The following is a 16,400-nucleotide window of genomic DNA, read 5'->3' as shown; positions in this document are numbered from 1 at the left end:
CTCCTGATGGGACTTGGAGTAGAGTCCTCTCAGTTCCTCTCTAACCTGGATGGTTCGCAGGTGCCTCTATAGCACTGGGATCTCGTAGCCTGGTCTCATCTCTTCCCTGGTGCACCCTTTCTGGCCCTGGGCTGTGATTCCAGAGCCATGAGCATGCCTGTGCTGCTGTCCTTGGCCGACATCAGTCAGCCCTTTCCAAAGGTCAATCCCTTGCTTGGCACTGGCCTGTGGCCATTCCTGGTCCTGCTGCCCTCTTTGCTTGTTTCTGTTGTTTTCTTCCCGAGGAGCCTGGAAGGAAAAGAGGAAACTCCAGTCTTATGGATTCCTAATGGGAGCTCTGCTCTGGATGCTGCTGGCAGAGCAGGCAAGTCTGTGCAGTGCAATTGTTTGTGCAGGTGATTACACCTGCAAGAACGTCAAGCAGGTCCGACTCCAACACCATCCAAATCCACGCCCAGCACGCTTACGTCTCATGGGGGCCATAGTCTGTCCACCACCATGGAAGGAAACATCACTGCTTCCTCCCCGTCATGCTCTGTGTCACCTGAAAGCTCATCTTCTGAACATGGTCGCCCTTCACCATCTCCCAAGCGTTTCTTTGATGATTGCCAAACGTGGAACCACTCAGCTACTTGGGGAATAGAGACTTCTCTCCCCCCTGCCAGACTGAGCAACAGGTATGTCCCACTGGGCACATCCAGATGGGATGGACCCACCCCCACTACTTCCCTCTTCTTTCTTCCTTCCCTGTCGCCCCAGTTCTTCTGTTTCAGCTGAGACTTTTTACATGGCAGCTCTTTGCTTCTTTTAACACTTCTGCATCCTAAAAATCCATGGCCCCAGGCTGGCCTGAGTTGCAGGAGCTTTGGCTTTACAGGCACTTATTGAGTTTATAAGCCAGCATTGTCCACCAGCAAGGAGGAAGGTGATGGATGTGAGCTTGAAGCCTCAGCAGTGGGTGGTCGAGGCTACAAGGGAGTGGGGGGTCCTTTTCTGCTGGCTCCTGGATGCTCTGGGGGAAAGTGTTGGCAGGAGTGGAACTTGCAGCATGCAAGCTGCACTCCCTGTGATTCCCAGGCTGGGCTTTGGATTAGCATCCCCAAATTCAACCATCCCAAACTCACCCCCAAAACTGGGAGATTGCCAGCCACAGCCAGATTTCAACCTGCTTTCCTTTTCTTGGTAGTGCTCTTCCAAGCCTGTGGAAGAGGTGGACCCTTCTGCTGTTACAGAGACTCTGGGAGCTGGAGCTTTAGAAGAGCACAGTGGTGGGAATCTGGGCAGTGCAGATGACACGCAGCCCCATGTGCCAAATGTCAAGGAGTCCTTGGTCCTCCTGGGACCCTGGCTCTCTTTGGGGCAGGCGAGGGGCCAGGTGCTGGCACAGTCCCCATCCCCGTGGGTGCCCAGAGCCACACCCTGGGCTGTGCCTGCTCCTCTTCACGCCAAGCAGGCGGTAATCCTGCCATGTGTCACCGCCCGGCGCGGAGGCTGCGGATATGGCTGCGCTGGCTCGGAGCGTCCTGGTGACAGGGTCCAACCGCGGCATCGGACTGGAGCTTGTGCGGCAGCTCGCCGCCAGCCCCCAGCCCCCCCAGCATATTTTTGCCACCTGCCGCGACCCCAAGGGTCCAAGAGGGAAGGTCAGTGCGGGTAGAGGGAATGGGATGGTGCTGAGCCAGGTGGGCAGTGGGGGTCTGCAGTCCCCGCAGCCCTGCTAGCTTTGCTGCCCTGGCTGGGTAGCCCAGTAGTGGAGGCAGGAGTGCTTTGGGGGTCTCATGACCTCCCCAGCCCCCTGGATAGGGCAGCACCCAATGTGGCCGGGTGGGATGTGGCTGGAGAGGCAGACATGTTTTCAGCACTCACTCCTGGCTGTGCCAATGGCCAGCCAACCCCTTTTCTATGCTGGGATCACTCAGGATGGGGGGCAGCTCCTAAGCCCAGCAGCATCATTCTCCTGCCGGCTGTGGGGTTGCTGCCCTACCCCATCTGCTGGGAAGAGGCCTGTGCACTTTCCCCAAAGAAAGCAAAGCCACCCTGGCTCGGTGACCTGGGAGCGGGAGGGGGACACCTGGCCGTGCTGCTGGTGGCTTCTAACCTCCTCCCTTGCTCCATCACTTTATTTCCAGGCCCTGCAAGAATTAGCTGCCCAGCACGCCAGCATCAAACTGGTCCAGCTAGGTATGGAGCAACCTTTCTCCTAGCACCTAACATTGCTTCCAACTCTCTGCTGACTTCACAGGTGGGACCAAGGGCAGCTTTTCCAGGAAGCTCTAGCCCTGCCAGGTGGGGAGGGATCCATGGGGAGGGATCCATGCACACCTGAGCAAGCTTCTCCCCCCCAAATTAAGCTGTGCTCTGGCTGGAGCAGTCAAACTGGCTTCAGAGGAGGCAGAGGTGGGTCCGGACACCTCAGCTGAGCATGTTTCATAGAAAAGGCATGACATCTCTTCCCAAAGATGCCAAATATAGTTCCCAGGTTTTGGGCTGGAACACATGGGTTCACAAAGTGAAGCAAGGCAGAGCACAGTAACCTCCTGAATGGTTCCTAAGTAGGAGGGTTGGTTTGGGATCTGCTTGGAGGTGGCCACGGTCAGCATTTCTTTCAGGTAAAAAAGGGAGAGAGAAAAAAGATAGCTAAAAATAACACACGTGGGAAATCTGACCAGCCTGGTATCCCAAGCTGATACTCTGACCCAGAGGCACGGGATGTCCACAGCCTGGACTGGGGTGATGTCCTCTTGTCCATTCCCTGCTTCCATGGAGGTGGGCCAAACTCAGTGACCTTTTCCAGCAGCATTTGGAGGAAGCACGAGGCAGCAAATGGACCTAGAGAGCATAGGAACTTGGGGGAAAAAAGGGAGAACAGCCAGGCTGGCATTTGGAGTTGGCAACGTTGGGGTATCTACAGGAAAGAAGCTTCCAGGGTGCTGGACAGGGACAGGGTCTCACTGGGGAGGAGAGTGTTGGGTGAAGAGTGGGGAGATAAGGAGCACCAGGCTGAGGGTATGTCTCAAGGAGACAGAGGTTTCCTGTGTTCCCCTGTGTCTGAGAGAGTGGGGGCTGCTCACAGCTGCTTTTGTTAATGAAGAGTTAAAAGAACATCCAAATCCAAAAGAAATGTTTTGGGAAAGTGCCTGCATCAGAATTGCCATGGCGCTAATAAGTGAGGTGGGAAACAGCCAGAGCTTCTAAATACTTTTATTTCATTGGAGCCAATAATAAGAAAATTGAATCAAGGCTATGCCATATCAGTACCTACCTACCTATTTATTTGTTTAAAAACACCTGAAAGTTCAAGTAACTTCAGTTCAAATTCAGTTTTTTTAATATTTCTTAGAAAATAAGACATTCTTGAATTCAGGCTTTACTACAAAGAGGCAGCAATCTCTCTTTTGCTATTAAGTAGATTATTAAAGTAAAACACTTTATCTGTAATAAAAAGTAAGTGAGCTGTGAGTCCCAACTGGCAGTACCTGATGGGAAGAGCATGGCCAACATAAAAGGGACATCTCAAGGGTCTGGCCACTACATTAACAATCCTTACTAAAAACATACACTCCAAGCCCCAGACGATCAATAAAGTCCCAAAGTAAGCTTAAAAGTTCTGAAATATCAACAGCAAGAAGGCATTTTTTAAAAAAAGAAGCTGCTTCAAGCGCTCTTGCTCTATTTTAGGGAAGGGTTGTCTTCAAACAAGTAACAGGCATGGATTTTTCAGAAAGGAAAGCTTTAAAAACCCCTCAAAAATATGTCAGATCTGTCACTTCTTTTCATTCTCTTTCTTTCCCACCCTTATTTCTTCCAGGGAGACAAGAGTTTGTTGTTTCAGCAAATTTAGGGGCTAAGAACTAAAAATGTGTTGGTCCCACATGCCTTGGAGCAATGACTTAGCTAACCCAAAAAGAGCAGTTAATCATTCACCAGGCGACCAAAAGATCCGTCACGTGTGACAGAACCTTGAACTTCATCCATCATTATCCAAAGAGAAGTAACTCCAAAGTACTCTGTCATTTGTCCTGCAGCTGGACATGCAAGATCCTCTCGAATCCCAAGGCTCCTTCCCTTCTTCACAGCAGCCCCACAGCAGATTATCCCATGGTATTCCCCTCAAATATTTTCAGGACAACTCTACAAAGGTCTGCGCTGCACAGCGCAAGGTAGCAACAAGTCCAATGCCACTCACATACTTGCTTACCACCATAAAGACATCAGGCTAGTTAAAAATGCCAGGAAAAAGGATTTTTCTGCTGCCCATCAGTGTACAGAGTATTCCAAGAAAGAAATCTTCAGCCTTGGAAACCTTTGCTAAGTCACTCTTGCCTAAGCATGAGAACAGAAACCCAGCTCAGGGGCCAAAGTGTTGCAGAAAAGGAATCTAGCCCTGCAGTCCCCCACTCCCAGCCGGCTCATCACATTGGCATCTGCAAAAAACAGGCACTGAAATGTGCATGGGAACAAGGGCACACTCCAAACTGTCCATACACATGAATATTCATGGTTTTAAGGGCTCTGTGGTATACCTGAGGTATTAAAAGGCAATATATGAAGTTTAATGTTGGCCTAAACAGCCCATTTCACATCCTGAAGGTATTTAGATGACCCTTTTAAACAAACTATGGCCACTTCAGTTGGTGAGCATCCAATAGAGGATGTAAATCCTAACAAGCAACCCTGACAGCTGGACACAAACTTAAAAAAATACCACTTTTATTGCCTAAGTCAGAAAAATCCTGCAGCTAAAGCATGGCAGAATTTCAAAAGCTATACCAATATTTAAGCGAAGAGGAAGGCACTGGGGATGCTTATCCCTGTTAGCCCAATTTCAGTTGTGTCTTGTTGCTTGAGAGGGGTTGTCCCCACAACTTGGACAGTAGGGATGGGGAAGTTCAGACTCAGAGCCTGCAACTAAATGCTGCAGGTTACACCCCAAATCTGTGATTACTTGTACTCACGTCAGCTCATCTGTCAGCTCCAAAACCTTGTGGGTAACAGCATGAAGAAAAAAAATCTAAACAGAAGGAAAAGGGACAAATTTTTGCATACAAATGACTGCAAAACTATGGGAAGTTGTGCTGTGGAAGATTAATTTAAGCACAAAGTGTTTAAAGAGGCAAAGATAACTTGAAATTTTCAGTCAGAACAGTATAAACCAGAAAGGATCTTTGTGTAATCTAATAAAATAAATGTCCCTCCTCTATGTTAACAGCCCCTGTAGCTGCTGTGCAGTACAGGAGGGCTTGACAGAGTTTGATTTTTTTTCCCCAAAGACAGTATCTGTCCTTAAAATGTGCCCATCTGTGTTGGCTCCCTGTGGAAATAAACCTGGGACTCTCAGTGTGCAAGGACCAAGCATCCCTTGTACGATCATAAATTTCTTGAATACAGAAAGCAAATACAGACAAGTTTTTCCTACCAGGAGCTCCCACATGACCCAAACTGAGTTGAATTAAGGTTTAATTTGGCTGAGGCTGCAAAACCAAGAGGTGAGGACAAACTGCTGCTCATTCCAATGTGCTTAATCTGCTAAACCTGCTGCATCCTTTCTGGATAAGAAATGCTGATTCCAGCCACAGGACAATTTCCAGTGGGTGCTGTGTGACCCATCAGAGCTATCCTCCACTTTGCTTTTTCTCTGGCAGACACAGTGAATTTGCCCAGCATCCAAGGGGCCATGCAGGCTGTGGGGTCTCATCTGAAGGACCAGGGCTTGAACCTGCTCATCAACAATGCAGGCATCAGCTCCCACGCCACACTGCACTCCCTGGACTCGCAGGAGATGCTTGACGTGTTTGCCACCAACGTGGTTGGGCCACTCCAGGTTGTCAAGGTATTTCTGGACCTTTCGGGTTTCTCCTGCTTGGGAAGATATTTCCCAATGGGAATAATGTCACCTCCATGGATCTCCCGTGCCCACCCAGAGGAGCTCAGCAGTTTAGCCCAGCCCAGCATCCCCCGTGCTTTGTCTTCCCCACCTGGAGCTCCTGCCTGCACCAGGCTGCACCAGGCTTGCTGTACTGGCTCACTTCTTCCCCAGGGAGGGGAAAGGCCCCTCCTTGGGGCATCTTCCCCATCCCCTGAGCTTCTGCCAGGGGTGTCTGTCCAGCTGCTTGTCGACAGTCTGTGACAGAGCCCTCCAGGATGGTCCTCAAGTAGTGGGTCTGTCACATGTTAATGGAGTGTTGGTGTCTTTGCATCAGGAATTTCTGCCACTCCTGGAGCAGGCGGCGAAGGGCGTGGGGAAGGAGGGTCTGAGCTGCAGCAGGGCCGCTGTCATCAACGTCTCCAGCAAACTGGGCTCCATTGGGCTGTGCCTCGGGCTGCCAGAGGCCCCCATGTACCCGTACCGGGCCAGCAAGGTGAGGTGCCAGGGGAGGTGTTGAGGATGCTGTGCCAGGCATGGTGCCCGTGGAGGGGAGGGAGCCCATGGGACACCCCCTGCCCCAGCCACCCACCCCTGCCTGGTTCTCCCAGGCAGAAGCACAGAGACCAGGACAGCAACAGCTGGGACTGAGCCCTTCTGGCAGGTCATACTGATGGTTTGTCCCAGGACCAAGTCCCATTTCCCACCTCCACAGCCATTTTGTGGCTGGGAAATGTCCCCTCTCCTGCCCACCCACTCCCCGGGTTGTGCTGGCAGGGCTGTGCCTCTTCCAGGCTGCCCAGAACATGGTGACGAGGTGCTTGGCTGTGGAGCTTCAGGACAAGGGGATCTTGTGTGTGGCCATCCATCCTGGCTGGGTGAAGACTGACATGGGCACAGAGAAGGTACTGGGCTATGGAGGGGAGGGTCGGCAGGACCCCCACTGTATCCCCATGTCTTGGGGAGGGCAGGGGCACTTGGGGGATGTTGTGTGATGCTGTGGGCTGCCAGGACCATCTCCTGAGGCAGAGCAGGCAGGGAGCAGGCAGCAAGCTGCAACATTCTGAGTACATGGGATAGCCAGCCCTGTCTCCCCAACCCAGCCTGGAGAACAGAGGTGTGGCAGTAAGGAAAAATATCTCCATGAGCACCGTGGGTGCTGCTCCTGGGCATGCACCTCCCCAAGAGCTGCTCTCTGTGACAGCCCATTGTCCTTTTCTGCAGGCACCGCTGACAGTGGAGCACAGCGTGAGGGGCATCCTGACCGTGCTGGCCAGCCTCTCACAGGACACCTCTGGAGCCTTCCTCGACTGGGACGGGAACAGCATGCCCTGGTGATGGACAGATGGACAGAGCCTCTTGCCCATGCTGCAGCCTCTGCTCGTTGGCTCACCACTCTGCATGGTCACCCCACTCACCCTCAGCCCTTCCCACACTGCCGGAGAGAGGGAATTGCCTTGGGAAACAGCCTCTCTCTCCTTCCCTACCCCACATGTGCCCCTGTGGTCCCCCTGTGCCCCCCATCTCTGTAAACTCTGGCAGCTGATGCCTCTCTGCTCCATCTCCACACCCAGTCTCAAACCTCCCATCCAAGCCTGGGGCAGGATCCCTGTGCTCTGCCCGAGTGCTGTGTGTCCCTCCGTCCCACCTGTGACCAGCCATCCCCCAGCTGAGGGGAGAGGGCAGCTGATCCCTGTGACCCCCAGCCCCTCGGACAGCCCAGCCTGGGCAGGGGAAAGCCAGTCCTGCAGGGGCTCGGAAGATCCCTCTCCTCTCAGCAGAGGAGCCCTGCTCCAGCTTCTCCTCTGCCTCCTGGAGGGGAGGTCTCCAGAGGGCAGCCACGGTGCCATGGGACCTGCAGGTTGTCACTCATGGGGATGCCAGTGACAGCCGTGGCTCGAGGGCAGCTGTGGGCACCACTGCATCCCAGGATGAGGAGTGGGATATCTGGGAAGGGGCCATCCCAGGAGTTGGCAATGCACAACAGAGCTGGTGGTTCTCAGCAGGAGTTTATTGAGGATGTGGGACAGGGGGGAGCAGTGGCACAGAGTCCTGCTGCCAGGATCCTGAACTGGTGTCTCACCAGGGTATGACATTCCCTTCCCAGTCCAGGAAGGTGCCGGTCTCCTTCTCAGAGAGGGAGGACAGCACCTTCAGCATCCCTTGCACGCTGTCATCCACTGTCACAGGGGGCTGTGGGGCAGAGGGGGAGATGCAGCCCATGCCCACGGCCTGGCTGAGGTCCCTGGAGCAGCTGCAGCCAGGGGAAAGAGCTGCTCCAGGGCAAAGGGAAAGCTGACAACCCCAGGGAGAGGGGCTGAAAAGAGAACCGAGGGATTGGGGGCACCCAGCACCCAGGACCAGGATAGGAGGAGCTGCCCCAGTAGCAGGTAAGTCATGGCCAGGGGCTCAGGACAGCAATTCCCACCCATGGAAAATCAGCACAGGAGCTCTGATGGACCTGCCCTGGGGGAGTTCCTACCGTGTGTCCAGCAGAGCTGCCCATGTCGGTTTGCACCCAGCCGGGGTGGAGAGCGATGCAGAGGACGCCGTGCTCCCGGTACGCCAGGGACTGGCACTTGCTCAGCATGTTCAGAGCAGCCTGTGGGGAGACAGGGAGGGGACGGTGGTGGGAGAGGAAGGGAAGCTGCCAGGGGACCCACAGCTGGGGAGGGCAGGGGAAGCAAAGGTGTGACAGTACCTTGCTGCAGCGGTATGAGGTGGCTTGTATCACATCCCAAGTAAAGAAAGAAGAAAAGGAGCCACCAATGCTGGAAATGTTGATGATGGCAGCCTTGCTGCAGCTCAGCCCTGAGCCCGGGCTCCCCTGGGCAGCCTTCTTCAGCAAGGGCAGGAATGCCTGCGAGGAGACAGAGGGGACAGGAGCACACACGGACATGGCACAGGGCAGGGGAGCAGCTCCTTCCACAGTGGGCAACACTGACACCAGGACTGGGTCATCCTCCCTCCTCTTCCCACTGTCCCAGCCTGCCAAGCTCCAGCTCCTGAGCTCCAGCCCTTGGCTCCACGAGCTTCTCATCAACTGAGAGTCCATCGGGCTCCAGAGCAGTGACAGGAGCCCCTCCCACTGGCCCTTCACACCCTCTATGATGTCCAGCTTGTGGATGTGGGAAGGGATCCTTCTGGAGCTGTGCTGTAGTGCTGGGGACTCACCTGGCCCATCAGCAGGGGTCCAGCCGTGTTGGTGGCGTAAATCTCGGTCATGTCCTCCAATGTTTCAGAATCAAGTGTCTTAGGCTTGATTATTCCAGCGTTGTTGATGAGGAGGTTCAGCCCAGAGCCCCCCAGGTGCTCCCCAACCTTGGCTGCAGCCGCCTTGATGCTGGCGGGGTTGGTGACTTCTGCAGAGCCGACACAGGGGAGGTCAGAGCCCGTGTCCCCATGGTGGAGTCCCCTCTGTTCCCCAGAGGCAGCAGTGCCCGATGGCCCCACAGGCAGCAGCCCGTTGGCACAGCTCCCTCCCAGCACAGGACTCGCAGGGTGTGCCCAGCCTGGGCACCCGCCAGAGGAACTGGGGCAAAGGATCCCCACCTCGAGGCACCTACCGAGCGGGATGATGATGACGTTGGGGTGCTTGGAGGCCAAATTCTGTAACTCCTGTAACAGAGGGCACTGTGTAGGCACGGAGAGGCTGGAGGGGCTGTGCAAAGGCTCAGCCTTTCCCAGTCAAAGCCCATGCCACTCCATCTCTGTCCCTGCACCTCTTTGTGCCCAACACCCTGCTCCAGCTGCCACATCACATAGGGCTCTGTGCCTTCTATACATGCCATGTGCCATTCTTCCCTCCACACATCCCATGCCCCACTGGTCCTATGGTGTCCCAGCCCAGCTGACCTGTGCTGCAGGTGCCTGACTGCAGCTCCAGCCCCTTGCAAACAACATCCCTGATCCAATCTCCCCCTGCCCAGTCTCACCTGCGCTCTCTGTCCCTTGGGGCTCCGACAGCCTGCAAAGATCCACTGTGGAGGATTTGGCATCCTCAGGAAATGCTGGACGAGCCCCAGGCCGATGCCCCGGTTGGCCCCAGTCACCAGAAGGGAGCGGACGTGGAGCCCTGCCATGCTGCTCCAGCTGTGGTTGCACTGCTCTCGCCTGGACTCTGCCGGTGCCTTTTGCTACTTGGTTATCTCGCATGTTCCCATGAGGACTTGCACCAGCTCGTGGCTCTCGGAAATTCTCTGCCTGCACTTCAATCTCTTGGCTCTGGTCCATATCCATGATCCACTTTTCCCGGTGGCTGTGGAATGACGTAAAGGGAGCCGAGTGTCCCGCCCAGGCAGGGAATGCCCTGGGCTAGGTGTCTGGAGTGCTGCTTTGTGTGCCTTCCCTGCTCTACCAAACCTGAGCCGTTTGGTTTTCAGGGCCAGCACTATCCCTGTCCTTGCACCAAGACACTCTCTCCCACCACCTCCCTCCCTCTTGGGATCCCAGGCCTGTCCCTCCCCTCACCCAAGGTCAGGCAGGCGAGGCTGGACTTGCTGACTGCACAGTGCAGTTTGTTGGCCTTAGTTTGTACAATGCCAAAGCCAGGGTTGGGGATGGGGCTGTCAGGACAGGTGAAGGTCCTTGAGGATGGAGCAGCCAGGACAAGCAAGTGTTCCTTGGCCACAAGAACAGACTGAGAAACCTAGAAACCCTCCAGGACCGCTGGGAAAAACCCTCCAGGGCCGACCAGAGTGATCCCTTTCCTCAGAGTCTACTCTAACAGCACCTACAATATTTAAGTGTGATAGAAGGATAATCCCTGCCCCATCCCTGGAAGTGTTCAAGGACAGGCTGCACGGGCTTCTGAGCAACCTGGTCTAGTGTAAGGTGTCCCTACTTGTGCAGGGGGGTTGGAACTAGATGGTCTTTAACATCCCTTCCAGCCCAAACTATGGCTCTGTGATCCTACGATAAAATTCAGTTTTGCCCCCGGGTGTGACTTTGCTGTGGCTGGAAGCCAGGGCTGTGCCCAGGCACACGCACTGCAGGTGGACATCCAGCCCCAGGGTGGCCCAGGTACTCCCCAACTCTTTCCTGCGGCAGAGACTGAACCAACTGATGGACTGAACTCCCAGGGAAGCATCTGACTAGTGGATTCAGGAGCTTTGGGACAGGCCTGAGGATCACCGAATCACACAATCATCCCCCAGGAGTTCCTGCTGCATCTAAAGTCAATGGAGAACCATGACCTGCATGTTTCCATGTGTCCCCACCCTGCAGGGAGGGTCTGGGCATCCGATGGATGATGGATGGATTGAACTTGGTGATCTTAGGGGTCTTTTCCAATCTAAATGATTCTCTGGTTCTATGATCCCATGGCCTCCCCAGCTGGTTCCTTCTGCAGCATCACCCAAACTACACAGACCATTTGCAACAGTGGAATGTATATATTTAATATCGTTTAGAGATGTTATGTAGGCAGCTTAAGGTAATTAATAACCACTTATCCAGGATGTGATTGGGCAGGATTAGGGGGCATAAGCTTGTGGAACCTCTCCTGCTCCAGCTGGAGATGCTGGTCCAAGGACTTTTGCAACTGACAATGATGAGCTGTCATGCTCAGAAGATCTGATCCTCCATTCCAATGCAACCATTCCAAATAAATCAGCTTTTGTCTGTAAGAACAAAAACCCTGCTTCTGTGTGCGTGGTGAGTTGACCCTGGCTGGATGCCTGGCATCCACCAAAGCCGCTCTATCACTTCCCTCTGCAACTGGACAGGGGAGAGAAAAAGTATAACAAAGGTTCATGAGTAGAGATAAGGTCCAGGAGAGATCACTCACCAAATACCGTCACAGGCAAAACAGACTCAAATTTGGGATATTAACTGAATTTGTTACTAACAAAATCAGAGCAGGATAATGAGAAGTAAGATAAATCTTAAAAAACACCTTCCCTCCACCACTCCCTCCTCCCCAGCTCTACCTCCTCCCCCTCAGCAGTGCAGGGAGGCAGGGAATGGGGGTTATGCTCAGTTCATCACATGTGTTCCCTGCTGCTACTCAGGGAGAAGAATTGGAGTCCTTCCCCTGCTCCAGGATGGGGTCCCTCCCACAGGAGACAGTTCTCCATGAACTTCTCCAACGTGAGTCCATCCCATGGGCAACTGTTCTCCACAGACTGCTGCAACATGGATCACTCTTCCATAGGGTGCAGTCCTTCAGGCACAGCCTGCTGCAACATGGATCACTCTTCCATAGGGTGCAGTCCTTCAGGCACAGCCTGCTGCAACATGGATCACTCTTCCATAGGGTGCAGTCCTTCAGGCACAGCCTGCTCCAACATGGGTCCTCCAGGGCCTCAGGTGGATCTCTGCATCCCTGTGCCCTCCGCAGGCTTCAGGGGCACAGCTGCCTCACCATGGTCTGCACCATGGGCTGCAAGAGAATCCCAGCGCCTGGAGCATCTCCTCCCCCTCCTTCTGACTGACCTTGGTGTCTGCAGAGCTATTCCTCTCACATGTTCTCACTCCACTCTTCTCTGGCTGCAATTACATCTATACAGTAACTTTTTTGTTTTGTTCTTAATTATGTTATCACAGAAGTGTTACCACCGCGGCTGAAGGATTTGGCCTTGGCCAGCAACACATCCATCCTGAAGCTGGCTGGCACTGGCTCTGCTGGACATGGAGGAAGCTTCTGGCAGCTTCCCACAGAAGCCACCCCTGAAGCCTGCCCCCCCCACCCCCCAAAACCTGGCCGTGCAAACCCAATACAGTGTGACACTTATATCCTTATATCCGTCTGGTTGTGCCATTTCGCTGCCCTCAACACCAGTCCACTGACGGAACCACAGCCTCTGGTGCAGGGATGCAAAGGCACTGACCGCCCTGAGTCACAACTGAACCGGGTGAGAGGAGCAATTTGCCATCCCTTCAGCCAGAACACTTCCCAGATTGCTTGACAGATTTGACTGAGTGGCTTTAATACCTTAAGATGAGACAAAGGATGGGCAAGGCTGTTGTGGCAGGATGTTTCTTCCCATGGGCAACCATCTGGGGAGACCCTGGGACTACCTAGATTTATTGGGGCCAAAACTAAAGGAAAGAATGTAAAAACAAGGTAGAGTTCCAGGGATGGTTTGGCATCACGTGTGAACCACTGAATGGGAAAATGCACTAGAGAGTTGGCCAAAATATGGGGAATCCTGGAATGACTGGGGTTGGAAGGTACCTGTTGTTCCAACACCGCGCCATGGGGAGGGTCACCTTCCCCTAGGCTCAGAGCCCCATCCAAGCTGGCCTTGAACATTTCCAGGGATCGGGCAGCCTCAGCTTCTCCGGGCAACCTGTGCCAGTGCCTCACCCCACTATCAGGGAAGAATTTCCTCCTCATATCTAATCTAAACCTGCCTTTTTTCAGTTTGAAGCCATTCCCCCTCATCCTATCACTCCGCGCCGCTGTCCCAAGTCCCTCTCCAGCTCTCCTGTAGGCCCCTTAGGTACCGGAAATAGCTCCAAGGACTCCCCGGATCCTTCTCTTCTAGAAGGGCACGTGTACGCTCAGGAAAAGCGCCTATGCCGGGGTTGGGCACACGGATAGGGCGGGGCGTAAGGATGGGGATTGGCGTGAGATGGAGGGATGGGGATGGGGAGCGTCGGGAGCTGGGACCGAGCCCCGCGCCGGCGGTGCCGGGCCCGGCAGGGCCCTCAGCCCGCCCCGCCCCGGAAGTGGCGCTGCCGGGCCCCGCTTCCTGTTCCGGGCCCCGCGGCCATGGCGGCGGCGGCCGCTCCGCCGGGCGGGGCGAGCCCGGGGCTGGCGGCGGGGGAGCGGTGAGGGGGGCCGGGAGGGGGGTCAGCCCTGCCTGCTCTCAGCCCCCGCCTGGCCCAGGCCCGCCTGTCCTCATCCCCCGCCTGGCCCCGCCTCTGCCTGTCCCCATCCCCTGCCTGTCCCCATCCCCCGTATGTCCCCATCCCCAACCTGTTCCAGCCCCTGCCTGTCCCCAGTTCTTCCTCCTTTCACAGTTTAGAGACTTATAGTTAAGATTTGGTCCCAGGAAAATAGTTATTGGGTGATAATAAACCATATGGAAAGAGGTAGAAATAAATGTCCTGTCCTGTGTGGGAGACTTGCAGAAGGCCGAACACACTCCAGAGCTGCGAGTGTCCCCCTCCACTGTCCGAGCAGGATGCAGCAGGACCTGTGTGCCCCCAGCAGCGTGGCTTCCTCAACACAATGCCCTTAGGATGGGTCCTTGCAGAGAAGTGGGTGCTTTGGGTGGATTTGAGCAATCTCCTGGGTTTGTGGCTGTGCTTGGGGTGCAAAACCCTCCCCAGGATAGTGGAGCACTGCTTATGGCTTGGTGTCTTGTCTCTTCTCATGTAGTCTTGTGTGTGTGGACAAGAATGTGGCTTCTCCCAAACTCTACGTCCTGGAGCCGTGGATTGCTGACCTCTTGGTGAATTACGAGCAACTGGATGAGCGTGAGAATTTCCTGGCTGGGCAGGTGGTGCGGGTAGGTACCCAGAGGGACTGTCCCAAAGTGCTCTGGCAGCCTTTGAAATCTAAATTCTGGGAATCCACAGTTCGGTGGCTGTGGATGTGCAACTCTTCCTCCTCAATGTCTCTGCTTCTAATTTTTTTTTGAGAAGGAAGAGCTTGGTGTCTTGACCACTTTTTTGGTGAGGCTTGTTCCAGGTCTACAAATAAGAGTTCTTTTTTTCCCCTCTCCAATCTCTTGACAGGTCTTGAGTGACACAACTGCTCCTGACCAGCCTGGGGTCCTCCAAGATGCTGTCGTGCAGGTCTCTGATGGATCCTGCTACATCCGTGTGGTCATTACACCTGAAGCTCTGCAGGCAGAGGAAAAGTGGGTTCCACCGTGGCTTGGCATGGCTGGGACAGCAGTTCTCCACAGCTGCTGTGAGGAGCTGGGGCTCCTGCCTGGTCTTGTTTCAGGTTGTGTTAAGCTAAAGCAACCTCAGGGTGGGAAGTTGGTGGGAAAGAGCTGCTAAGAGAGGAAAGCTGGAATATCCTTGTTCTGGTGTCCACTGGTTGGGATGGGCAGGGATCCATGGCAGAAGCTGTGATGCCATTAAAAAGGACTGTAGAGCCCTTGGGTTTTGTGAAAGGAGCCAGAGCATTAACCATGGGAGCCTGGGCTGCTCCTTCAGTGCTCTCCTCCATTTCCCCATTTGGACACCCTTAAACTGGTGGGGTGCTGGTAGCAGCAGCAGGAAGAAGCTGCTCTTAAGCAGGAATTACTGAGGAATAAGGAGCCCTTGGCCCCCGCTGCTCAGGCTGAGACATGTTCCAGAATGGCCCGGTGTGGTTGGCAGAGCTGTTGTGGGAGCCCCACTGTGTGTTGGGAGGGGTCCGGCTCCGCTCTTCAAGGCATTCCTGCTCTGCTCCTTTTCCAGCGCCCACCTGCAGCTCAGGCTTTCCAGCCTTAATTGCAGAATTATCGTCCTGCAGAAGTACACGGTGTGTTTTCAGGACGAGGCCAGGCTGGTAAGTGCTCTGAGGAGTGGAAGCAGCCTGTTTCTTCACCTTGCTGTGCTTCCTGCACTCTTGCCTGCTTCCAGCTGCTGCCAGGAGCTGAAGGCAGGTAATGGGTGGCCTTTCATCTTCATCTGCAGCTCCTGTGGGGTCTGTGGCAGCTGACCTGGGCAGGGGTGAGCCCTTGCTGGGGATGGGGTGCATCTCCAGGGTCACCTGGCTGTCACCACTGCGTGTTGGGCAGCTGCAGAAGGCTTGCTTGGGCTGGTGGCAGAGCTGCCCACTGTCCCCTTGCAGGGGTCAAGAGGTGTCCCCACAGACTCCCTTGGGCTGCCCCACCCTGGCAGAGCCATCAGCTGACACAGGAAGATACAAACTCCCCGTTGAAGGGGGGTTTTCCTTTTTGAGGGGACCTTCTCTTAGACTGGAGGGTTGGTGGCAGAGCTGGGGTGAGTGTGGGAGTGCTGGCTGGCCCCAGGGAAGGTGGGGCAGAGGTGGGACTCAGAGGTGCCTTACGGGCTCTGTCCTCCCCACAGGAAGACTGCGAGTTTTACCTCACGGCCCAGCAGTTCATCGTGCTGCCCATGCAGAGGCAGAGGATGGAATCATCTGACGGGTATGGCCCCTGGGATGGGTGGGTGGGGGCTCTGCTCAGGGCGCTTCCTCATCTTCCCACAGCAGCGCTGACCCTGGGAGTCCTGATGTGACCTGCTTGTGGCGGGGACCTTTTGAAAGAGGGATTGTCTCCATGGCAAGGGAGAAGGAAGATGGGGATTTGGAGGGAATCAGTAACTGGCTTCTCTCTTGCTGCAGGAACCAGGACCCCGCTGTGGTGAAGAAGATAAAGGAGCTCTGGCTGTAAGTGTGGGGCTGAGGGATGTATCCAGATATCCTGATGAGAGTGTGCAACCTCAGACTGGAATTAGAGCAGGCTGGCAAGGGTTGGCACAGGTTATAGCAGCTCCTGGTTAACCTGTGTGACTCCCTGCCCCAGAACATGACACAGTTGAGTAGACCATGAAAAATGAGATTGTGGTGACACATCCGCAGTCTCTTCCTCTGAGCTAGGAGGAAACACCTGTGAGGAGCTTGTTG

At 54.7% G+C, this 16,400-nt stretch overlaps 3 protein-coding genes across 6 annotated transcripts in view; 2 read left to right on the top strand and 1 right to left on the bottom strand.

Moving 5' to 3' along the window:
- Window positions 1-1,457: 1,457 nt before the first annotated feature.
- Window positions 1,458-7,432, top strand: LOC121664191 (C-factor-like). Of its 2 annotated transcripts, XM_042027293.1 has the most exons (6): window positions 1,458-1,643; window positions 2,130-2,181; window positions 5,643-5,830; window positions 6,201-6,359; window positions 6,658-6,768; window positions 7,088-7,432. In XM_042027293.1, the coding sequence occupies exons 1-6, from the start codon at window positions 1,500-1,502 to the stop codon at window positions 7,199-7,201; spliced, it is 768 nt and encodes a 255-aa protein (XP_041883227.1). In that variant the 5' UTR covers window positions 1,458-1,499; the 3' UTR covers window positions 7,202-7,432. The 2 variants fall into 2 exon arrangements, with proteins under 2 accessions (XP_041883227.1, XP_041883228.1); XM_042027294.1 differs by lacking the exon at window positions 6,658-6,768.
- Window positions 3,186-13,527, bottom strand: LOC121664190 (C-factor-like). Of its 3 annotated transcripts, none has more exons than XM_042027291.1 (6): window positions 9,799-12,039; window positions 9,038-9,225; window positions 8,565-8,723; window positions 8,346-8,465; window positions 4,956-5,011; window positions 3,186-4,424 (listed from the first exon to the last, which is right to left on the bottom strand). In XM_042027291.1, exons 1-6 carry the CDS (start codon window positions 10,100-10,102, stop codon window positions 4,379-4,381), a joined length of 873 nt encoding a protein of 290 aa, XP_041883225.1. In that variant the 5' UTR covers window positions 10,103-12,039; the 3' UTR covers window positions 3,186-4,378. The 3 variants fall into 3 exon arrangements, with proteins under 3 accessions (XP_041883225.1, XP_041883224.1, XP_041883226.1); XM_042027290.1 differs by lacking the exons at window positions 3,186-4,424; window positions 4,956-5,011 and adding exons at window positions 7,854-8,056; window positions 13,313-13,527 and having other exon boundaries at window positions 9,799-10,121; XM_042027292.1 differs by lacking the exons at window positions 3,186-4,424; window positions 4,956-5,011 and adding exons at window positions 7,854-8,056; window positions 9,430-9,481 and having other exon boundaries at window positions 9,799-10,034.
- Window positions 13,528-13,580: 53 nt separating this feature from the next.
- Window positions 13,581-16,400, top strand: part of LOC121664436 — a 7,544-nt gene continuing 4,724 nt past the window's right edge. Inside the window, exons 1-6 of the mRNA XM_042027743.1 lie at window positions 13,581-13,639; window positions 14,193-14,322; window positions 14,552-14,676; window positions 15,227-15,317; window positions 15,842-15,921; window positions 16,119-16,163. Coding sequence (XP_041883677.1) covers window positions 13,581-13,639; window positions 14,193-14,322; window positions 14,552-14,676; window positions 15,227-15,317; window positions 15,842-15,921; window positions 16,119-16,163 — 530 coding nt within the window. The remainder of the gene's footprint in view (window positions 13,640-14,192; window positions 14,323-14,551; window positions 14,677-15,226; window positions 15,318-15,841; window positions 15,922-16,118; window positions 16,164-16,400) is intronic.

This window comes from Corvus kubaryi, unplaced genomic scaffold, assembly GCF_017639235.1.
Source record: "Corvus kubaryi isolate FWS band 111438036 unplaced genomic scaffold, C.kubaryi_AGA036_p1.0 37300, whole genome shotgun sequence".
In the NCBI taxonomy this organism is placed as follows: Eukaryota; Metazoa; Chordata; class Aves; order Passeriformes; family Corvidae; genus Corvus; species Corvus kubaryi.
This window is presented reverse-complemented; position numbering and strand designations above follow the sequence as displayed.

What these genes read in the sequence shown, in the direction of transcription:
- LOC121664190 (XM_042027290.1), bottom strand. Translation starts at nt 10,102, where the DNA reads ATGGATATGGACCAGAGCCAAGAGATTGAAGTGCAGGCAGAGAATTTC. An exon ending in GACCCCTGCTGATGGGCCAG is followed by an intron (nt 8,724 to 9,037) that starts GTGAGTCCCCAG and finishes GTCTCCTCGCAG; the next exon opens with GCATTCCTGCCCTTGCTGAA. An exon ending in GCAGCTCTGCTGGACACACG is followed by an intron (nt 8,057 to 8,345) that starts GTAGGAACTCCC and finishes TCTGCCCCACAG; the next exon opens with CCCCCTGTGACAGTGGATGA.
- LOC121664191 (XM_042027293.1), top strand. Translation starts at nt 1,500, where the DNA reads ATGGCTGCGCTGGCTCGGAGCGTCCTGGTGACAGGGTCCAACCGCGGC. An exon ending in CCAAGGGTCCAAGAGGGAAG is followed by an intron (nt 1,644 to 2,129) that starts GTCAGTGCGGGT and finishes CTTTATTTCCAG; the next exon opens with GCCCTGCAAGAATTAGCTGC. An exon ending in CTGACATGGGCACAGAGAAG is followed by an intron (nt 6,769 to 7,087) that starts GTACTGGGCTAT and finishes CCTTTTCTGCAG; the next exon opens with GCACCGCTGACAGTGGAGCA.